The 23,028-nt window shown below is 47.1% G+C and overlaps 2 protein-coding genes and 1 non-coding gene across 4 annotated transcripts; 2 read left to right on the top strand and 1 right to left on the bottom strand.

The window, feature by feature from the left end:
- Positions 1–5,942: 5,942 nt before the first annotated feature.
- MAK16 (MAK16 homolog) lies at positions 5,943–15,172 on the top strand. Its single transcript, XM_074981754.1, has 10 exons — positions 5,943–6,053; positions 7,447–7,496; positions 8,070–8,179; positions 8,511–8,575; positions 10,577–10,728; positions 11,075–11,129; positions 11,252–11,326; positions 12,549–12,662; positions 13,681–13,737; positions 14,811–15,172. Exons 1-10 carry the CDS (start codon positions 6,039–6,041, stop codon positions 15,018–15,020), a joined length of 903 nt encoding a protein of 300 aa, XP_074837855.1. The 5' UTR covers positions 5,943–6,038; the 3' UTR covers positions 15,021–15,172.
- Positions 15,129–21,287, bottom strand: TTI2 (TELO2 interacting protein 2). 2 transcript variants are annotated; one of them, XM_074981752.1, is made up of 7 exons: positions 20,491–21,287; positions 19,135–19,321; positions 18,074–18,166; positions 17,041–17,228; positions 16,817–16,960; positions 15,741–15,903; positions 15,129–15,265 (listed from the first exon to the last, which is right to left on the bottom strand). In XM_074981752.1, the coding sequence occupies exons 1-7, from the start codon at positions 21,165–21,167 to the stop codon at positions 15,185–15,187; spliced, it is 1,533 nt and encodes a 510-aa protein (XP_074837853.1). In that variant the 5' UTR covers positions 21,168–21,287; the 3' UTR covers positions 15,129–15,184. The 2 variants fall into 2 exon arrangements, with proteins under 2 accessions (XP_074837853.1, XP_074837854.1); XM_074981753.1 differs by lacking the exon at positions 15,741–15,903 and having other exon boundaries at positions 15,151–15,265.
- An 838-nt stretch (positions 21,288–22,125) lies between these two features.
- LOC142004411 (small nucleolar RNA U13) lies at positions 22,126–22,225 on the top strand. The gene has a single exon (XR_012643000.1). It is a non-coding gene; the product is annotated as a small nucleolar RNA U13 (small nucleolar RNA).
- The last annotated feature ends 803 nt before the right edge of the window (positions 22,226–23,028 follow it).

Genomic DNA, 23,028 nt, shown 5'->3' on the forward strand with positions numbered 1-23,028 from the left:
GACACTGTACAGGCTCATAATACTCTGCTCTGGAAATTGATGCCTTTTGTTCTTGTCAGACAGCAGGTATGAGTCTAATCACACATTGGTGTAAAGTAATATTAGCTCTACTGAAGTCAATGGAGCTGCACTAGCGTGAGAGGCAAATCAGACTTAAAACTGAGGATCCTGATGATGTTCCCTGCTAGGTGACAGCAGCTTTAAAGCAGAGACAAGTTCACATCCTAATGATTTTGTCACTTTAATACATCTACCTTGCATTGTATATGAACTGGATGGAAATACCAATATAGGGGCACATGCACACACAAAAATAATCAAGGGACCAGTCATGGCCCCAGAGTTAAGAATGAGTTGAGGAGAGCTGCACAGTGTACAATTTAAAACAAACAGTCCAGCCCAGAATAAAAGAAACCAATTTCAGATGCATTCCATCTGGGGGGAGGGGGCAATAGCGCTTTGATACTCTCAACTGCATCCCACCCAAAGGGTTTTCTGGTACAGGTTGAACCTCTTTCGTTCAGCACCCATGGGCCCTGACTGGTGCTGAAGGGGAGAATTTCCTAAACCACAAGAGGGCAGTACTGTCTAGCAGCATTAACAACACTTCCACTGCTTATTGGGTTACTAGAAGACTTAGGCCATGTCTACACTTACTAAAAACTTCAACATGGCCATATTGACAAATACTAATGAGGTGCTGAAATGCATATTCAGCACCTCATTAGCATGCCGCCAGCCTCAGCACTTTGAAAGTGCTGCAGTTCACTCACCCATGGCTCATCCACATGGGGATCCTTTTCACAAGGAGCCCTCCAACATCAAAATCCCCTTATTCCTATCAGCCATGTAGACAAGCCACAGGCAAGCGAACTGTGGCACTTTGAAAGTGCTGCAGCCGGCAGCATGCTAATGAGGCACTGAATATGCATCAGCTGATAGGAATAAGGGGATTTCCATGTTGGAGGGGGTCCTTTCGAAAAGAACCCCCACGTTGCCGACCCGCGGGCGAGCAAACTGCGGCATTTTCGAAGTGCTGCGGCTGGTGGCATGCTAATAAGGCGCTGAATATGCATTTCAATGCTTCATTAGTATTCTTTGATTTGGCCATTAGCATGGCCATTTCGAAGTTTTTAGTAAGTGTAGACATAGCCATATGGGGTAAATTACAGCTAACAGCACAGAACACTCAAAGCCAAGACTGGTGGCTGGAAACAAGCTTTATGGGCCCACAAGAAACTTGGTTGCACCCATGATGAGTGGTCAGCCAGCTAACTAAAATCATGCTGGATTATGGATGTTGCCAGGTGAGAGTGTTCCGGATGAGAGAGGCTCACCATGTATAGCTATACAAGCAAACCCTTCCTAAAGCGGGATCACAAACTTTTTAAAGCAATATGCTCTAGTTCAAACAGGAATTACTTCCAGGAATGGAAGTCAGACAAGATGATTCCTGTGGTCCCTTCTGGTCTTAGAATCTGTGACTCTTCTGTCGGTGTGGCCTAAGAGATAGCTGTGAACCGCACTATTATGGGGTAGTGATATTTGCTGTTTCTCAGTGATGACTGAGCAGCTTGTCACCTTGCAGTCATTCTCCTGTCCCTTTCACATCATAGCAGAGAAGCCATTCTCCACCCGTGATAGCCTTTTATCTTATGTGTTACATTTCCCTTTGTTGTTTTTTCCTGTTCCAGTGATAGCTGCCATTTAGGGGCTAGATTTAGGGAAGAGAAGCCTTTTCTTGCTTGCAAATGTAATCAGTCACTTGCTCAGCAGTTTATCTTCTGGAGATGGGACCAAATTTTCAGTCAGCCTGGAGAACTTACCTACCCAGTTTTTCACCTGACTCAGTCGATCAGGCTGACAAAGCACCCATCTTGCACAGAGAAATTCTGTATTTGAACAAATGGAGGACCCAGTTGCTGAGACCCAGACAGAGAAAATAATCTGCTAGCATCTGGGAAGGTTCAAACTATGCAGAGAAAGTGTATATACTACACAGAGCAGGGTAGACAAACACGTCAGGGATAGTCTTGATCATACAAGGGACTGGACTAGATGAAATCTCATGGTCCCTTCCACTTTTAGGATTCTATTATTTTTCATACAACTGATCCTAGTCCTACTCACTCAATTAAACGTCTGCCCTTGGGGAAACAAGGGAGTTGGCCGTAAAAAGCCCGGGGATAGCTTCCTCCCCCTTCCTGGGACTGTACACTTGCAGACATACATCCCCCTGACAGCATGCAGTGTGGAATTAAAAAGAATCAGTCTATGTGAGGAGCTGATTGAAACAGTTGGTCTCTGCTGCTGTGGCAGCTGCAATTTCCTTTTGCCAAAAAATGGAGGGTGTGAATGGAAAGAGCAGACATTCCTTGTGGCCAGAGCACACTCTGCTGTGGGCTTTTCATATCTCACATGGGTTGGGTCTGGCCAGTACCTAGAGGAGACACCTCCCTAGAAGACCCAGCTGCTGCAAACAGCGGTATTGGTGGCTCAGACATGGGTGTTCTATGTTGCCTCTTTGGGGCAGACGGTGAAAGGTCTATAGTACTGGAACTACGATTGTTCCAGTGAAATGCAAAACTGGCCTCCTGAGGTTGTGAAAACCCCAAGAACCTTTGCAAGGGCATTAAGACTGGTGTCCTGACCTAGATTCAATGCACTGGCATTCTGCTTCCCTAAAGTTTTCAGAGGAATCCAGGCATCTACTTCAGTTCTTGTGCCAACAGTTTCCTTCCCTTGCCATTGTGACGGGCACTGTTAAAAAGCTGCCACACACCACGTCCAAGCTGCAGCTCCCACTGGGGGTTATGATCCCTGTGTGTTGTTTGCAGCGTGAACTAGTAGGAAAAGTGCTCTAGGAAACTGCAGCACTCTTTAAGGGAATTGAGTGGAGATATATGTCTGGGGAAGCAAAAACTGCACAGGCTCTGAAGAATCAAGATGTTCCTTGGAAATATCACCACTGCAAAAAGTTTCCTAATTTAACCCTGCCTTAGCCCTTTTGAGACGGGGGCCATGTTTGCACTTTCTGCTAAGCACCCAGAAAAGGTCTGTAAGCCTATGGAAGGAAAAGCATTCTTGGAAGCAGGATGGGACTGTGGACCACTGGGCACTGAGATAAAAGAATTGCGCACTGGCATAAGACCACTGCAGACCAATGTTCCCTCTATCCACATGCAGAATGAATTCTGTTCTCTGCACCGAGGCACGTGCGGATGTGCATCACCATTAGAAACACACTGATGGCTGTGGGTGCTCTGCTAATCAGCTGGGCAGTACCTGACTCTCTCCTGGGCAGCTGCCCAAGCGCTCAACTTACAGGGAACACTGCTGCAGACTTGCCCCTGTCACTAGCCATGAGCACCAAACAGGGCAGATTCCTGGGCCTGTCACCTGGACACATCACTGGGGGCATTAACATCTCTGTGTGCAGCTTTTCCATAAAGTGAAATCCTGGTTAGTGGGGTAAGAGGGCTGTGACCTAATTATAACTTTGCCCAAATTTTGCTGGAGCCCCCTAGTGACTTGGATATGAATCCAAAGATCTTAAGTCTCCTCCTCCCTGGGAGAGTGATGCACAAGACAGCTGAGGATCAAGGAGGCATTTCACTGTTTCATACAATTCAAGGGTGTAAGAAACCTGTTAGGCCCCATCTAGTTCAACCCCGTTTGGGCGCAGTGCAGGACTGTTTCTTACAGTCTATTCATTAGGGCTCTGTCCCATCCTATTCTAATGGTCCTGAATGATGAAGCTCCCACTGGGTCTGTTAGAGGGATAATTTCATGACCTCACAGAAACTTTGCCATTTAACATTCATGCTAAATGTTCCATGGCTGGTTTCAGCCCCTTACAGCCGCCAGTTTAAATAACAAGCTCCTAGCTGATAAGACATTACAATCCCTTTATTTGGCCTTTGCTAATTGCCTCTATGAATCATCCAGAGCCACTGAATAAAATCAGCTGAGATCTGCGCTTTCATCTGGCCCACAACAACCTATACATACGACCTGAAAGCCCAGACTTCCTACTGCTTCTCATTGAGCTCCCAGCTGCATGCACAGAGCATCTGCTTTCATCTGATAAGGTGGGTTATTATTAGCCATCAGAAAGGGACGTTGGCTCTGCCACAGCAAAAGTACAATGACGGAGCATTAGAAGGGCTTGGAGTAGGAGCCTGCTGGCTTCTTCAAAGGTGCATGTGCCACTGTTCCCTCTAATTTTTCCCATCTGTGTGCAGAATAAATTTTATGTGCCCCAACACGTGTTAATGTACACCACCGTAGAAATACATGCTGCTGGTTATAGGTGCTCTGCTAATCAGCCGGGTGGCATCTGAGGCCAGGTTTATGCTACAGCAGGAGGTTGAATTAAGGTACGCAACAGCAGCTACGTTACTTACATAGCTGGAGTCAATGCACCTTAATTTGGGCTTCCGCACCATCTTCAACTTCCCTTATTCCTAATGAGGGGCAGGAGTACTGGCACTGATGCAGATGCCTTGTGAGTTTGATATAACACATTCCTACCAGGTGTGCTAGCTCAAAATCTGGAGGATAGACCTCAGCAGTGTTGACCTTCCTGGAAGTGTGGAGGTAGTTTCATTCTCTCCTTGGTGGCTGCCCAAGGACACAGCTTACAGGGAAGAATGGCACGTACATCTTCCCTCGGTTTCAGGGCTGTAGTTATTAAAACACTTGATAGCCTCTGGTGTCCATGAGAAGGACAAAAGGGCATCACGTAGAGCCAAAGGCACATCCATGCCTCTACTACAGTATGGCTGACCTTTGCATTGAAATAATCCTGCCAGTCTGGAACTTCGGAAGCTTTAACTCGCTAGCATATGATGGATGTAGAGACAGACAGAGAGGCTGCACCGCAAGAGATGGTTTCAAAGAAGGCAAGATCCAAACTGTTGTACCCGCAAGGTGCAGACTGAGAGCCCACAACAGGCCAGTGAGAGGCAGCTTCACACCCCAGTTTGCAACAAACTCAGTGTCTGTGGAGAAAAGCCCCAGTGTCTGCCCTGCACACAGCAGCACACGGGCTCTGCGGGTGTGATTTGTAGAGCAGGCTAATGCACTGAGTGTTGCTAACAGGTCGGCACAGACTCTGCTGGTGTGCACTACAGGGCATTCCTCACAAAAGTTCATGTGCTTATAAATGTGTTGGTCTCTAAGGTGCCACAGGATTGCCTACTACTTGCACAGGTTCCCGAGTGCACTTTAACACAGGCTTTTGGAAACAGTGCTGTGTTCCAGTGCACGACGGGCTTCCACAGTGAACGCTGGACCAGGGACTCAGCAACTGGGAGGCAAAGCTGAAACGAACAGTATATGTGGAAGAGAAATGAAAACGAAGCCGTAGGCAGGCAAGACTTTGGGGAAATGCCACAGAAATCGTCTCAGCACAGTAGCAAAGAGGAATCCCTCAAACATCAGCTACCTAGGATTCCTGCACTGCTAAATACATCCCCACACCCCGCAATGAATAACCCCCGAACTCCCGAGCAGCGCAGGTACACTGGAAAAGAGCATCTTTGTTAGTGGCTTCTTGCTACCCTCTGCTGGCAGCGGGTGCGAGCTACACTCACGCGTTTGTACTCGGGCGGGGCTGCCGTACCCAGCGCTTACTCGCCCTGCTGCCCCCCAGCCCCGAGGCAGCGCTGCACAGAAGGTGGCTTGGGGAGCCGTAGATACGGGGGAGTCCCCACAAAGCCCACTGCTCTCAATGCCCCCTTTTCTGCATCACTCCCCTGCCTCTCCATGCGCTTCCTTTACATCCCTTTCCTCCCCCTTCAAGCCTGCCATCACCCCCTCCAAAATCACACTCCCCCACCCCATTCATTCCCCAATTCCCCCTTCCACCCTTCGCTCCTCCTCCCTTCTCACTCCTCCGCCCCTACCTCTCTGATCTCGCGAGAGCCTGGCCCTCGGCTCTGCCCTCCCACTGTCATGGCGACTCCCTGAAGCTCCACCGGCCCCACGCGTGGAGTGGTCCGCGAAGCCCGGAGCCGGCCAGCGGTGCAGACGAGATGCATTCGGACGACGTGAGTGCATGCTGGGGTTGGTTCGGCTGCGTCCGCCCGCTCCAGGCAGCTGCGCCCCAGCCAGTCAGCGTCCCACGGCGGGTTGATTCGGTGGCGTCCGGCTGCAGTTCCCTTCCTGCTTCTTCCCACGTGGAAATCGGAAGGGGCGCGGAGAATCAAGGTGGCGGTCCCTAGGCATTGAATGGAGCGGTGTGGTGCAAGCGCTGTTGCAACTAAGCCAAGACGTACTCGGGGTCGGTTGTCTCTGTCACCCCAAAGCTGGGCCCCCCTAAAGATTCTGGGTCCCGGTTCCCTCTGTGTTATCTTGGGACCCACCAACTCCCATGGGCCCTGACTATGCTCGGCAATAGAGTAAAGCAGACCCAGATTTCCCATGTGGCAGCTGTACACCTGGAATGAGGCAGCATGTGGTTGCCCCTTTACCCCTCCCCCCGGCTTCTTTGCTTCTAGCGGTGGGAGGAAGGTGTGGTGATGTGAAACCAGATTTCCCAAGACACCTAGTAATAAGGATTTCCCTGTGCTCCGAGGCCTAAAAACGTGATTTCCTGCCTGGCACCATAAGGTCATCCCCAAGCCTGTCCTGGGAGCGAAGGAGCATGGTCAGGACAAGAGCTCAACAAAAGCATGAGGTGCCCATGCTTTGGCTAGCAGGTTTGTCCAAATAACTATGGCTTCATCTGTGATGCTCACCTGCTAGCAGCTGAGTGCTATTATGGCATACAACGCAGTTTGTTGTGTGTTTAAATACTGTGTGTGATCAGCCCTGTACCCAACAATATACCACTCCACCCATAGTGCTTGGAACCTCCAAAGGCTTTGCACACAGTATAGGAGACCTGGTTTCTGTCCTAAAGAGCTTTGGCTTTAATGAAAATGTGAGAAGCCCACAGGGGATGGGGTGGTAGAATACAGGAAGTTCATATGTTGGTTTAGGGAACAGTGCATCCACTTTAGTGGGTTTTAAGATGTTGTTTGGGTTTTTATAGCTGCTGCTTGTTTTACATTATGAAAACCTATAGCTTGTTGTGTCAACGACAGTGCATCCCTCCTTACTGCTGCACCTCCAAACAAAAACAAACGAACAAAACTAAGGAGAAAATATGGGTACATGTGCTGTGTAACGCACCAAGTTCCAAGCTTGGGTTCCTTGCCTGAAATGTACTGAAATACATCCACATGCAGAAGCCCTGCATTCTGTCCAAGGATCTTCTGCTGACTTGCCTGATTTTAACCCAGACCGTTCACTGCTCTGTGTCTCAGTGTTGCCATCTTTAAAATGGGTGTGTTGGGTGGTTTGGTTAATGACTATTTGTAAAGTGCTATGAGAGCCCTGGACGATTGGCTGCTTTAGTGCTACACCATAAAATGTATTAACTGATCTCTGGTTTATCAGGTTGTGTGGGACACGCTCGGAAACAAACAGTTCTGCTCGTACAAAATCAAGTGAGTATTACTGGATGCAGCTCTGCATCTTGCTCTGCAGATTCCTGTTTGAGACCTGAGTTGCTGCTAGAAGAATTACTACTTGGCTGTGAGGCTGGGTGCTATCTGAATTGACTAGGGTATCCCTTAGTGCTTTAACTTTATGCTTGAGGAATACTGCACATTCCAAGGGATGGAGTGGGATGGAACCAACTATTTGGAATGTAAAGGTTAGGAGACTCAGGGTTTGTCTACACTGAAATAAAAGACCCTGGTTCTAGGACCCACTCTGCTTGTGGGGTTCCAAGGCTTGGGCACTAGCCTGAGCCCAAACAGCTACACAGCAAATTTCACAGGCTTGGGGGCCCACATCAGTTGACATGGGCCAGCTGCAGGTTATTTTACTGCCATGGAGAAGTACCCTGAGTGACTCTGTGCCTCAGCTACCCCACTGAGAAAATGGAGCTAATAATCCTCTGCCTGACAGCAGCACATGTGAAGCTTAATGTGGGAGCACTTGTGCAGCAAGTGAGATTTGCAGATGGAATTCTCTGCGTTACTGTTAGTGGCTCATTTAATGCCTCTTCTTTTCAGAACAAAGACATACAACTTTTGCCGCAATGAGTACAACCTGACAGGGCTGTGCAACCGATCATCCTGCCCCCTGGCAAATAGCCAGTATGCCACCATCAAAGAGGAGAAAGGTGAAGGTTTGGCAGCGCCCATACACCTGCATCAAGTATCTGCCCTGTAGGGTAGATGGGAAATGGTTTGAGCTGACTGGTTAATTTCAGGCCCGGGTGCCTTGCTCAGGACCAGGGGGGTGAGCTCAGCCCTATAGTCTTGAGCATATTACCCACTGCAGCGTAACCCCATTATGTGGGCTTGTGTCTGAACCTTTCCAACATTCAGTTTGGAGCTGTGGGCAAGTGTTGCAGTGCTGAGTTAGTTCACAATGACTGGGACAAGCTAAGCCCATCTCTTGAGTGCCTACTTGTGGTTTGGGTGAGTTCATGTTGTTTCTCTTTCCCTTAGGTCAGTGTTATCTGTACATGAAGACAGTAGAGCGAGCAGCTTTCCCCAGTCGACTCTGGGAGAGGGTGAGCTAAATGGGGGAAATGTGATCACATCCAAAGCATTCTTGTTAAAACCCACCTAAATCAGCCCTGACGTTTCTGTCCTTTGGCATGGGTGGCACAAAGAGCAGGTTCTGATGTGGGGAAACAGACAGCTCAGGACTGCCAATGTGATATGTGCACTTCCAGCTTGGATTGTTCTAGCTAATCCACATTATTTTAATTTTTCTTAAACATGGTTACGTCTGCAGTATCCCAAAACTTTGAAATGGCCATGCAAATGACCCAGGCGGTCGTCCTTTTCGAAAGGACACTACCAACTTCGAAATCCCCTTATTCTATTCTTATAAGAATAGAATAAGGGGATTTCGAAGTTGGTAGTGTCCTTTAGAAAAGGACTGCGATCTGGACGAGTCGTGTGGCGGCAAGGCATGGCAATTTCGAAGTGCCATGACCGCCGGCTTTCTAATGAGGTGCTGTATGTGTATTTCAGCCCTTCATTAGTAAACTGTTTTGGGATAATGTAGACAAGGCCCATATGTATAAAAATAAAAGTACCAGCCATCCAGGGGAGAACACACATCCTCCCTTGCTGTGCACTGATGAGGCATTTTACTTGTATATTGGCCCTTCATAACCCTTGTGTCACAGCAGTGTATGGCACTTAACATCCTAATGAAATATCCTGTGCAAAGAGAAAATTCAACAGTAGGTAGTACCTGCTATTCACAGACTTCTAGCTCTGTCATTTTACACTGGCTTTCTTTGAGCTAGGGCCCAAGACTGGGTCTTGGGAGACAAAAGTTCACACCCCCTCACCCCACCCCTGCTTGGCCACAGACAGCCACTGTCTTTGTGCCTCTGCTGTAGAACTGGAATAATACTTGTGGAGATGTGAAGACACCATGGAGATGGAGGTGGTATGAGAAACAAGACAGAATACAATGAATAAATTGCTGACCAAACCGTAAGGCTTTCATATGTCATCTGAACCAATGACAGATAGAGTCTGACATTTTAAAAAGTTCCTTTGGCATAATTGCCTAAAGCAGAGCTTCTCAAACTGTGGTCTGTAAGCTCCATTCAGGAAGTATGCAGATAGTTCCCTGTAAGGTGCCCACCTGGGTGGCTACATGTGAAAGAATGAAGGGCTGTCCACCTAGTTAGTGACTTGCAGGCATGCCAGGACTCTCACATGTAAGGTGAGATGGTGGCCTTTTGTGGGGGGCGGAATAGAGGCTACATGGAAGGGGCCATAGTTCAGTGGCTGCTGTGCTCAGGGAAGAGATCCATAGCGATATTAAAATAGGAGTTATGCTCTTGTAGGACAAAAAAATTTAATAATTATTAAGTATTAATACAGCATTTTTATCCAAAGCCTTCACTGTGGTTAGCTAATGTGACAAACAACATATGGAAAGATGATTAAGTGGTCTGCCAAAACCCACACCAATTTTCAGGTGGTCCTCAAAAAACAAATAAAAGTTTTAGAACCATTGGCCTGAGGGGTTGTTCTCTGAATGTGTCTGGCCGGCTCTGGGAATTGTTAATCTTAACACAGATTGGAACCTCTGAGCTTCTTTTCAGATCTGATCTGAGCTGCTCTGATCATCAGGTCTCATCTGTCTGGTGGCTGTTTATTGGCTTATCTGTACAATGAGCTTGTGGGACATAATTCCATTTGCAGGGGTCTGTATTGCAAAAGCCATGAGCAGAGATGGATCCTTTGCAGGTAGCATCAGCGGAGAGACCCAGGATTGAATGGTTGGGCTATGGAGGCTGAAGTTTTTCTGTATCAGAAGACACCTTTAGTAAGAAACTGGTCCTGCCCCAAGGAACTTATAGTTGAAACAAGCAAGACAGACAAGAGGGTGGGAAGAAGAGGAAACGGGGGCCAGAAAGATGAAATGACTTTCCATGGTCACACAGGGAGTCTATGACAGAAGTGGGATTAGAAGCCACTTTGTGAGGATGTGTCAGAGCTGCTTTCATCTCTAAGCTTTGCACCTTCCCTCTCTATGTCAGGTCCGACTGAGCAAGAACTATGAGAAAGCTCTGGAGGAGATTGACGAGAACCTCATCTACTGGCCACGCTTCATCCGGCACAAGTGCAAGCAGCGCTTTACCAAGATAACGCAGTACCTGATCCGCATTCGGAAGCTGACACTCAAAAGACAGTAAGTGATGGTGCTGCACCTCCTTTTCCCTTCCCCCTGCACAGTACCATCAACCTGTCTGCCTCTGATAGGTGTGGTCTAAAGTTTTAAAAAAAGTCCTGTGCTGCTCTAACAGAATCAGTCTGAAACTGACTTAGTTACACTCCTAATGTAGCCACACTTCAAAATGATTAAAACTTAGCTTAGCGTAGGTGTCCTTTGAGAAAATAGTTTGTGCCACATGGAGAGCAGAGAGTATTTTGTATCAGAGATTTGGGAGGGACTTGAGTAAACATTCACTCACTCCACGTGCATCTGTCGCCAGTGCACTGAAATCTTCACTAACTGCCTCTCTCTCTTGTCACAGGAGGAAGCTGGTTCCTTTGAGCAAAAAGGTTGAAAGGCGAGAGAAAAGGAGAGAGGTAATGTAACTCTTGTGCACTTCAGACTCTCCTACTTCTGTTTTTAGGTTTTTTTTTTGTTTTTTTTTTTTAAAATATCTTGAGAGTGAACTGATGTCAACTCCTCTTTCCCCCGGTACTAGGAAAAAGCCCTGGTTGCTGCTCAGCTGGACAATGCCATTGAGAAGGAGTTACTGGAGAGACTAAAGCAGGAAACGGTAAGGGTCTTCTTTTCCCATCTCCTCACAGACAATTGTATCCCTCAGCCGGGGGGGGGGTGTTTACGCAGCTCATTCTAAGAGCGATACATGAGGCAGAATAGAATCCAGCCAGCTCTCCCTTTGCTCTACTGTCTCACTTGTTCAGAGGAGTTTGAACTTCCATGTGATCATTTGCTCAGTTGAGATGGGGGAGATTAAGGGTGGCCTGTTCTTACACAGCCACTCCTCTGATTGGGGGAATGATGTTGGGAAGATGAGCTCTCTAAGATTAGCAGGACAAGATTACTGCTCACTGGTTCTGTACTTGTTCACAGCTGTAGTTGGCTCTGAGTTAGTCCTGAAGTGCTGTATCATGGCTGGCATAAAATGTGCAATAAATCAGTGCTGTAAACTAGCAATAACCTGAGTAGAGTCACCTGCCAGTTAAAGTCAACCCCTTTGCCTCCTCAGCATCTCCATCTGGTAAGACCACTAGGCCATCTACAGCTGTGTAGCTGTATCCTGGCCAGGGCAGCAGTGCAGCCTTTAGTGAGGGCTGATGGAAAAAGATTTCTAGGGTGGGGCAGAGGAAATAACTGAAATTTGTCCCTTTTTATCATCTTAAAATATTGGAACATTGTCTTTTTCACCAGCCCTAACAATCTGCTCTCTACATATGCCTAAGGAGCAATAGAGCTCAGTAACCTCATTTAACAAATCCAGCAAACCCTACCTGGGCTCTGTACCCCACCTGGTGAACCAGAAAGAGATTGTGGTGTTCTGTATCAGGCACTAGATTTCATAGGGACTAGGCACCTGTTCTTCTTCACCTTTTTAACCCAGATTGCTTCAGAAGTGAGTACAGGATAAGGTCTGGCCACAGCACGTCACTGAAGCCCTTTCAATGACTTGCTGATCAACAGATGTGTATACCTTAAGATTGGCTGGGGGTGGGGCGTTAGGGGAGCTGACTCATATTTCAGGGCATTAGGTGACCACTGCAGACAAAAAAATAATTTCTGTCCCTCCTTTCCTGGTACACACTGCTAACTGGGACAGATTCCTTAAGGGCCAGTACTAAATGTGGCGTAAATGGATTCTGGAGCCAGTTGATCTAATCAGGTTCAGTATTACCTGAGTTCTGAGACCCCAGCCTGGTGTGGGCTAGACCCAAGAGTCCATTTATTAGCTGTTCTGTCTTCCTAGTATGAGGTAAAGCAAGAGCTTGTTTTCCTTTCAGTACGGAGATATCTACAACTTCCCCATTCATGCCTTTGACAAGGCTCTGGAACAGCAGGAAGCAGAGAGTGAAGCAGAGTCAGACACAGAGGACAAGGAAGAGGAGGAAGATGAGGTAAGGGTTTTAAAATTAATTCTTCCATCAGAATGCGGCCGTTGAACCATGACTGCTGTAGTGCTGGACTGCTATAAATTCAGAACTACAGCAGTTGTGTGTGTATAGGTAGATGAACATGGGGTCATAATGGCTACATCTATACTGGCCAAAAACTATGAGCAGATAGGAAAAAGGGGACTTCGAAGTAGGCGGGGTCCTTTCGAAAAGGAGCCCCGTCTGGATGAGCCGCGTCAATTTTGAAGTGCCGCGGCCGCCCGCATGCTAATGAGGCGCTGAATATGTATTTTAGCGCTTCATTAGTAAACTTCGAAATGGCCATTTGCATGGCCATTTCGAAGTTTTTGGCTAGTGTAGACACGGCCAATGAGATTCTGCAGAAGAGAGACATATAGGAGACAACCCCTTATTAATATTCACTCAATCTATTTTCTTCTGACACTTCCTCTTCTGTAACTCCTACTGTTAGCCAAGTACCATGGTAATTGGGCTTGTAGCCTTCTCCCTAGTCATTTCCTTCTATTCCAAAGCTCTTTGTTTGTAACAAGTGTAAACACTGCTACAAGTGTTAAAATCCCTTACCTGAGAGTCAGGGCCAATTAAGGGGGGGGGGGGGGGGGTTTAGTCCAGAAAAGCCAGATGTAGAGTTATCTCCCTAGTTTGCAAAAAGCAGCATGCTGTATGCAGCTGTTGCAGTGAGTAGTGTTCTCTGCTTCCCAGAGACACTAGGCAAATGCATCACTAACTTCTGGAATTTGTTCTTCATGAATGCTGTGTGGCAGGGAGAGCATCCTGCAGTTAGCTCATCATATATAGTTTTGAAGCTTCTGTGTAGCGAATGATGGGGGGAGCAGAACAGCACTACAGACTCTCCTGTAAATCCTGCCATGTTAAAGGACCTTCACTTTTAGTGCCTGAGTGGGTTGCACACCCCTTCCAGAGTGATATTCCCCCACTCTGAAGTCCTTTTGCTGTGGATTCAGTCTACATGCTCAATTTTTGACCTGTTCTCTTGCAGGACGGTGACAAGAGGGAGTTTGTAGAGGTAGATGAGAGCGACCTCAGTGACTTTGAGGTATGTGAAACACCCAGGTAGTCTGATCCAGCTGTGCATCAAATGGGAAGTGGCACAATGTGTGTGCAGTGACACAGAGGCTAAGCCTTCTGGCCCTGATCTTGCTTGACAATTCCACTAACCTTGGTGAAGAGTTCGAGTCCACAGGCCACAAGCAGCTCACCAGGGTTCTGTATGTGGCCTGTGAGACATTTTACTTTGTCCATGTGTACGGTTGTCAGATTCCACTGGTTTCTGTCCATGTGGGTTTTCTTTCCTGTCAGTGTTGCAAAAGCAACATGAAGTGACATGTGCTGACTGCACACAATGACTGTGAGAGCATTGGGCTCCCTCTGCATCCAATCACAGAGCTTCTATGGTTCAGCTGGCATAATCTGCAAATTCTAGGTATGCAAGTGCAGTTAACAAATCTACCATGTCCTGGGGAAATTGTCTTGGTTATGACAACCTTGCAGCCTACTCATTAGCCTGGGTTGCCCATTGCTAGGTTATAATTAAACTTAGAGCATGAACAGAGGTTACATTAGTGGAATGCAAACCTCCTCATTCTGACATTTTCAATTCTCCTGTAACTGCCCAGTTTAGCTCCTTTTAATTCCAGACTTCCTCCGGCTGTGTTCATGGGATTAGCACCAGAGCAACTGGATTCACATGTTGTAATATCAGACAGTAGTATATCCATTTCATTTCCTTCCAAGGGAGCATGGAATAGATAACAGGGAACCAGGACCTACCTTCTGGTAGTGATACATTTGCAGTGGAGTGGAAGCTTAGTTAAAGTACAGTAAACTCTGTTTTAGCTGGTATTCAAACATCTGGACTTCTCAATTAACAGGCCTTCCCTCCTGTGTGCATACAGCTGGTGGCTCCTCTGGTTTTCCACCCAGAACAGCTCCCTATGCAGTGCAGCCATGCATGAGCTGCCCAGAGCATATTGGCACCTCCTGCATTTCAATATGCTGGATATATCTGGCAACCTCCTGGTCCCAGGGCTGCCAGATATGAAAAAGTTTACTGTACTGTGATTTCATGTAAGTGTCTGTATTAACCATCCTGTCTTGCCTCTGGTCCAGGACATGGATAAGCTGGGAACAAGCAGCGAGGATGAACAAAATGGCAAATCCTCCAGCGAAGAAGAGGAGCATGAGATGGCAGAGAGAGCCTGTCACTCCAAATCCAAGGGCAAAACTCCTGTGAAAGGAGCAGCCAGGGCAAAACGAGCCTACGTTGAAATAGAGTATGAGGAGGAAACAGAACCTGCATCCAAATCAAAAGCAACTTGACTTCTTCCAAGGAGGGTGTAAACTTGAGCTGTATGGTGGACAATGGGACTGTGTAGCTGGAGAAGTACCTGACAGACTTTAGCAAGCAGTCATTTTGACAGGGGCAAAACCCCAAGTATTTTAATGTAAGAAAAAAGCAGGTTCTGGCTGTTCATAGCGGTGTCTCAGCTGTTCTCTTGCACTTGCCTGATGCAGGCCTGAAAGCTGCTGTTGTCACAGCTTGGGTAGATTGCTCTGAGCACGATCTGAAAGTGGAAAAGCACAATACCTGACTCCCACTGCTATGTCACCCTCTAACTGTCCTCCTGTATTACTGCTCTCATCTTCACTGTTGTAGCAATGGGAGAAGAATACTGTGAGCACTGAGGTGGTAGTTACCCTGTCCTTCAGTGGGTCGCACAGTCTCTCTATGTATGTATCTGCCTGACCTCCTTAACCCCAGCTGCATCACCGAGAGAAGAGGACAACTGACCGTGTCTGCCTATATGCTTCTATGGTTACAGGCTAGTCTAGGGAGCCTTAGCATTCCGTAAGTGTACCACACTGAAGCAGTCTTCCTTAACTACCGGTGCTGCTGTGGACTCCAGGACTTTGCCAAGGAAAAGCTAGAAAAAAGCCCTTCCACATGCTATTCTGTCCTAGCAAAATCACCAATACTCTTTGCTTTCCCCTTAAAAAACAGATTTGCACAGTGGGATTTGGCTAGAGTCTCTGGCTCACCTTCACTTGTCCCTGAGAACAGTGATCCAGAAGGATGAGGCACTCTGTGGCCCCCTGGAGCAGAGCTGTTTTTGCTGGCTCAGGTGTCAGGCCTCCGTTAGTAGATACATCCCAAATCATCCTTAGTAGGGCCTTGAGGAGCACAGTGAGCCTGCATGCCATTCTGTGATGGAAAACAGACACTTGGAATAACCTGTTTCTGAGTCTGTCTATAAGACTGTGGCAACCAAGGGAAACTACCCTAGCTTCTGCAGGCAGCCGGAGCCACTTATTAAAGAGTGCCTGTCTCATTTAATTGTGGCTTTTTTTAAAGCAGTAAGAGTAGTTTAATATTTGCCTTAAACACCAGAGGCTAGGAAATCCTGTCCTACAGCACAGAGCTTATGCAGTGTTTTCCCCCTTCCATTAATTGCTTCATTTAGTCACCAGTAAGCCAGGGTCTGAAGCTACAGCATGCTAGTTGGCTGCAAGTAATATTTATGGACATTGCTACAGTGCAGTGCAAGTCCTGGAGTACAGCTTGATTTACTAAAGTGTAGTATGCCAATTGGCATCCTTGGACTTTGACTACTGTAGCAGTGTCCATGGGGGATGTTACTATGCAACAAGCTGGGGGAGAGACGCTGTTAATTCGCATTCTAGCTCACTGCATAGTGACCTGCCAGCATGAAGCACCTTTGTGATTTGAACATTTAGGAAGGATGACTACCACATTCTTTAATGTAACCACCAGGGGGAGTCTTGTCCCTAAAGGCAGAAGAAACTGTAGTAAAATACTGCAGCTACAGAACTGAAGTTAATGGAAAGAACTACTTAATTCATTCTAAGGGCTACAAGCTGGAAAAAACAAGCTTAGTTCATGCAAGGTAGCACAGTTGCCAAGTGAGGTCAGTTTCTCAGGTAACATGGGGATTTCAGGGGTGTGAGTGAGTCCTATTCACACAGAACTCACATAACTAGAGAGCCATTTCCCACTACATGCAAGATGTTTTCCTCAAATCCCCAGGCAAGTGTAGCTCAGTAAAGGTCAGAGCCATTTAGATCGTGTTTATTATAGCTATGTCTCCTAAACGTACCTTGGCCAGGCATGCTGTATGGTGCACTTCAGGGTCTCTAATATCCCCAATCTGGCTGCTTCCTCTGGGCCATCACAGACCTCCAGATATCCCACAATCACCTGCTCCAGCCTCTTCAGGTGCTGCGCTATCAGAATGCCAAGTCTGCCAAGATAAGAAAAGTCACGGACGGAAATAACTATGCCCCATAAGTAATGGCTGAATGGTTAATAGGCAGTTCTCACCTCTTCACAAAGGCAGGCAGGTTCTTGGCATACACTCTCCGGAGTGGGAGCCGGTACTCCGCTTCCATGTGTATCAGGACAAGCTGCAGGACCTCATGACAGGGAGCAGCTGCTTTGGGTTTCTGGGATAATCCTTGTGGGGATCGCTCCAGAACTGGCAGCAGGTCCAGCAAGCATAGCAGTACCACCTGATGCAAGGAGAACCCAGGAGAAAGTTGCTATTCAGTGTCTTCGGTACTCTCAGGGAAGTGGCTCTCAACGTTTCAAGACTACAGACTCCACGAAGGAGTACAGATTTGTCTTGGGTACCCCTGAGCAGTGTTCCCTCCAATTTTTTCCATCTCTGATCAGAATAAATTTTGCTCCATGTGTGTGCTGTAGTAATCAACTGAGCAGCACATGAATCTCTGCCAGGCAGCCACCCAAGTGTTCAGCTTACAGGGAACAGTGCCCCTAAGTTGCATTTTACTTAAAAAAACTACTTGGTTACAACATCAGACATAAAAATACAAGTGTCAGAGCACACTATGACTGAAACATACTGCTTACTTAATCATTTCTTCTATATAAGTATAAAATAAATGAAATACAATTGCTGCTCTTACAGATCAGTATAAAGACCAACATGAACAGGTCACTGTATGAAATCTGTCTTTGTACTGAGATCACTAGTGTTTTTTATGGAGCTTGTAAAACTCAGCAAATACCTTGGTGAGTCAATGTACCTCCTGGAAAAGCTGTGTACCCCAGGTTGAGAACCACTGTCTTACAGCACCTGAATGTATGTTATTTTTTCATAACCCTTTATCTCTTTGGCCTCTCTACTCATATTGCCAGAAGTTGGGGTCCTTTTCTATGTCCATTTAGACGTAACTGAGATCCAAATTCATTTCATATGGGGACCACTACCCAGTTGTCCAACAGTAATAACCTAGGCCTAGATTAGAAAGGGTGACCTAGAAAATATTGATTATACCCCATTGCCAATCATCTCAGCTATCTATTATATTAATTAAAATCCCCCACAGCTTACCTGCATGAGCTGTGTCTCCCGTGCATAGAGGTGGTGATATAGTGCATGGTAAACAACCTGTGACCTGTTGAACTGGTTCAAATCAGCAGCTGGCTGCAACAACATAGAAATAGTTTTGTGAATTCAATGTGATGGAATATTCAGTAGTTTCATATAAAGCTGATCACCTCAGCTCTGTTAGAAAGAACAAGATACTAGGTCCATTGAGCTTTAGGACACAGGGAGAGTGCAACAACAAATCTGTGCTTTACAAACCAGGGCTATTAACATATTCTTTCGAATAACAAACTCTAGTCTACAGTACACCCTCCCCTCCTGTTGATCTAAGACATATTCAGCAACAGGAATAGCAGAGGTGAAATTGATATACTTAGACGCGGCTTAGTGTTTTTCACCATCTTTTATAGATGCGTGAATGCTCATTAACCTTGCAAGAGGGAGATGGTAAATTTGTGTCTATAAAGTGCTTTGAGATATTAAGTGAAAGTTCTAAGCTGGGTCTACACGTGCCCCTTCCTTTCGAAAGGGGCATGTTAATGAGCGGGTTCGAAAGATGCTAATGAGGTGCTGCAATGAATATGCAGTGCCTCATTAGCATAATGGCAGCTGCGGCGATTCGAAATTGCGGCTTTTCAAATTGTGTAGACCCAGCCCTAGAGAAAAGCAGTGTTCTACTAATAACAAGTTCCTGCTCCTGCTTAAACTACAAAAAAGTACAAAGCAGCCCTGCCTGAAAACCCCCACAAAACTAACTTTAAGGTAATTGGGAGCATATGTGGAAATATTTTAAGATTTGCCCAGCATCTTATAAATAGCCCCTATTTGCATCCACCTTTTTTATGAGATGCACACACAGATGGACATGGATATTTTCCAGCTGTCACAATTACTGCAGTTTGAAAACTCAAAAAATGAGGCTGAGCAGCCATGTGCCATATCATCCTAAGAGTTAAGAGCCAGAAATCATGACACATCTGCTCTAACCATTAGACCACAGCTCCTCCTTATGTTCTCCTGTGGCAACAAGATCCCTCTTCCTCATAGCAATGATCTTTCCATACCACATTCAGAATGATATGATGCAAGCAGCCCACGCCCAAGATTTTATTCTCCTCCTGGTAGTCATCCGAGAGGAGCAGTGATGGGGGGAGGACAGTCTCCAGGTGAAGGCTAAGCCATGGTCGGGTGACATGATGCAGTGTCCATGAGAAGACATACTTTGTGGCTGGGTTGCGCTTCCAAGTTTCTCTGGAAAAATGCAGAAAGCAAACTTATACCATAGTGGGTTCATTGCAACATCTTACCACATAGAATTCAAGTCACAGACCAGGACTGATCCACGATTACGCAAGACTTCTGGTCCTTCTTAATATCCAAACCTTTCCTCTCTTTAAATCAAATTGTTTCTTGCTCTGTAAAGAATCCCTGACACCTTAACCAGCAAAATGATGATGACAAGGCAACTAACAGAAAAAATAAGATTCCAAGTAAATAAAACTGTGAGCACTAACATTCATAAGTAGCCACAAATTATTTTTAAAGTTATTTACATGTTTAAGAAATGTTAACTGGTTTAGTAATCCTATGTAAATATCAGAGACGTAATTGCAACAGTGGCTTTTGCTGAGACTAGAGAAACATACAGTTAATATAATAACCTTTTTCTGCATTTAACTTTATTACCATATTACAGTTAGCTTTTTTAATTTTTTATTTTGTTTTATTTTTTGTTCGCTACCCAGGGCCTGTTGTTTTCATAGCCACTGGTTTCGGGGGGTACATCATTGAAACCCCTTGGGTCTGATTTTCTGCAGACTTCCCAACAACTTCAAAAACAAGCACAAGACCAGGCACATTGTTTATTTCTGTAAAACCTGCTGAACAATAATTAGGCCAGAGAGGCTGTCAGCAGCCTCAGCTACCAGGGCAGACCAGCATACCACTTCCTGGGGAGGAAGTCAATGCTTAGCTGATTGTTTCTCACCAACTCAGGCACTCACATTGATCCCAGCTACCTGCCCTATTATCTCAATAAAGCTTGTTCATTGAACTACTTATTCCATGAAATCACAAGTACTTCCACAGATGCAAGTATCAGAGGGATAGCCGTGTTAGTTTATAAGGTGCCACAGGACTTCTCGTTTTTGTGGATGCAGACTAACAGATATTCCAGCATAAGCTTTCGTGAGCAAAGACCCACTTTGTCAGATGCATCTGATGCAGTGGGTCTTTGACGATGAATGCTTATGCTCCCATATATATGTTAGTCTACAAGGTGCCACAGGACTTCTTGTTTTCTGCAGATTTAGAATTTGACCATGATCTAGCAGAGCACCTCCCTGCAATGTTCACTAGTCACTCCAGACCTTCAATACTGCCAACCAAGCAAACCCTCCCACACAAGTGATCTTACTCACTTAGTCAGCTTTGGCTTCAGGAGTCCCATCACAGCAGCAAAACTTCCTTCGTCACCTTCAGTTTGTCCCCGGAGGAATTCAGCCACTGACCCACAGCCTGCAACCTGAATGAGCAAGGTCAGCAGGTTTTGTGCTACTGACTGAGATCTCAAGGTGGTCCATGGTTTCTCTGCTTGATGTGTTGCAGCAAAGATGTAGATCTGCCCCAGGCAGCATGGCAGGATCTTCCTCACTACCCTGGCATCCAGCGTCTTGGAGCTCTTGGCAGCTTCTGCTTTAGCAAGGAGGCTAAGAAACACCAACCCAACCTCTGCTGCTCTGTCTGCCACTGTGGCATAAAAGCCATCATCACTGGGTGGGCCCTTGGTGTCCAACTCATGCTCTGGCAGTGCTGCATAATGGTTCAGTGCAGTCACCAAGTCCCCCAGAGACTTGGGGGTTACAGTGGGCTGAGAGCCCCCAAACAACCATTGGTAGTTTGCTGCCTCAAAAAGTGCACACAGGTCTCTGACCATCCCTGCTTTGGAAATACCACTGACTCCTTCTGCCGAGAAAAGTAACAGGATTTGGGAGAGAACCTGCTCTGCTGGGAGGGCAGTGACAGCTGGGCATTCAGGGTCTGCCCTGTCTCCTTGGCTTTCCAACTTCAAGGATTTCAGCAGACAGCTGATCTCCATGGTGCTGAGGGCAGGGGCACCACTCTACCCTCCCAACACTGACCCTAAACTGTGAGCACAACCCCCAACACACACGCAAACCCTCTCCCTCGCTGACAGACCTCCTCACACCCTGCTCTCAAAATCCTCTCCCTATACTGAACCCCCTTTCCTTACACCAACCCCCAACTGCACCCCCCCGAACCCCCCCCCTCTCCTTTCGCTGATCCTAACCCCGAACCCCGTGCCCAGGCCTGCCTGGCAACCCCAGGCAATGTCTTTAACAGTAGGGAACGGACTCCACCCTCTACAATGCCCCTCGTGCCCAGCCCTGCCCCTAGGGTCGGTGGGCTAAAGTCCCTAGTCCTGCCCCTCCTTTAGAGGTGCTAGCCCCCCGGGGGACTGGCTCCTCGCCTGAGGAGCGGGCTGCAATCTCCCATCAGCTGGCTGGGGTGCCAGGAGCCACCCCTTTATTCAGAGCGAGGGGTCCCGTTCCGGGGGACCGCGTGCAACCCCCCCAGGGGTGTAAGTGGGGGACCCAGCTCCTTCCGGCGGTGCACAAAGCCCTCCACCCCGGGTGAGAATGCAGAGAACACCCACACCCCAGGAAGCATGCCACCGCCTCTGCCAGAAACCATGCCGCTCTCGCCTTGCCTTTCGCAGCACTGTCGCAAACCTCCCGCGACCGTCCACCAGGCCGCAAAGGCGGAGAGCGAGGCGCGGCAGGAAGGCGGAGTTTGGAGAGGCATATATTAGCATGCGTAATAAGACGGCTGCTCCGGGTTTACCTCCTGTCGCTCCAATGGGGCCCGGAGGGAAAATAAGGACCAAGTGGAACGGAACATGCTGCAAATCGTCTGTAATTTTGGGTGGAGAGAAACTAGCTGCAGCACAGGCTGGAGCCGTGCGCGTCTCGCTCACCCTGAGCTAGAAGTCCCTGGCGTGGAGGGGTCAGCCCGCGTGCAAGCTTTATACGCTGATCCTTCAGGTTCTACCATGTGATGAATGGGGTTTGCACACGGCTGTGTGATATGTGCCGTCCTTTGTTTGTTACGACGGGGCACATTACCCATCTGATCGGAACCTGGGGGATCGGGTGCATGCTGTGGGGTGGGGGTTGCAAGAGTGGGGTTCGATACGATGATGTTCATCTGTGCTTAAAGGGCGTATGCTTAAAGTGTTTGGGAAAAGAGTTGGCTGGCGTTTCTCGGTTGTTTTTCGTGTAGGGGGTATGGGTAGGTAGGACCGGTAAAATCGTTCCTGCTTTTGCTTTGGTAAATATTAAACAGAGTCAAAGTTTTGCCATGCTTTTGCTTTCTTTGTTAGTGGCCGCAGATATGCTGGGTGCTTTAGGAATATTCTAGGTAGGTAATCAAAAGTTTTCTACTCGTGGGGATCAGTGTTGGAGTGTGAATCCTGCTTTTGGGTGCCCAGCTGAAGCACTTTCAAACGACTGTGGAGGGGGGTGGAGACATTTATCATTTTGGAGATAATCTGGTGTATTTAGGATGCCTAAATTTAGGTACAAAATAATTAGTAACTTAAAAAAAATCAAGCCCTGAATTTGCACAAGTCACTTATGGTTTGGGCTGACAGTACCACTTCTTATGCCTTGGGCTAAGACATCTTGTTTTATCAGATTGCTTTGCACCCCTTTTATCTAACTTACAAAATTTCCCCTTTGTTTTCTCTGCAGTGAGAACAGAAAATATTAATGAGCAGTCTCTGCCTCCTCTGCCCCCCACCCGGCAAAATGCTTTACGTAGGTGGCTAGATGCCTCTCTTTGCTGCTGCTGAAACTTACAGACCTGGTCAGAGTCTCAAAAGCCAGCAGGAGAGCTGGCAGTAGGACTCAGGAGTCCTGCCTCTGCTGTATCAGACC

This window comes from Carettochelys insculpta, chromosome 31 (assembly GCF_033958435.1).
Source record: "Carettochelys insculpta isolate YL-2023 chromosome 31, ASM3395843v1, whole genome shotgun sequence".
Lineage (NCBI taxonomy): Eukaryota > Metazoa > Chordata > Testudines > Carettochelyidae > Carettochelys > Carettochelys insculpta.

Bases quoted from the DNA above. Each gene is read 5' to 3' on its own strand.
- MAK16 (XM_074981754.1), top strand. The intron at 10,729-11,074 runs GTAAGTGATGGT...CTCTTGTCACAG, and splicing joins AAGCTGACACTCAAAAGACA to GAGGAAGCTGGTTCCTTTGA. The intron at 13,738-14,810 runs GTATGTGAAACA...CCTCTGGTCCAG, and splicing joins GCGACCTCAGTGACTTTGAG to GACATGGATAAGCTGGGAAC.
- TTI2 (XM_074981752.1), bottom strand. From the start codon at position 21,167: ATGGAGATCAGCTGTCTGCTGAAATCCTTGAAGTTGGAAAGCCAAGGA. The intron at 17,229-18,073 runs GTAAGCTGTGGG...TCCTTGCATCAG, and splicing joins GGGAGACACAGCTCATGCAG to GTGGTACTGCTATGCTTGCT. The intron at 15,266-15,740 runs GTGAGCCAGAGA...TTCCACTTTCAG, and splicing joins GTTCTCAGGGACAAGTGAAG to ATCGTGCTCAGAGCAATCTA.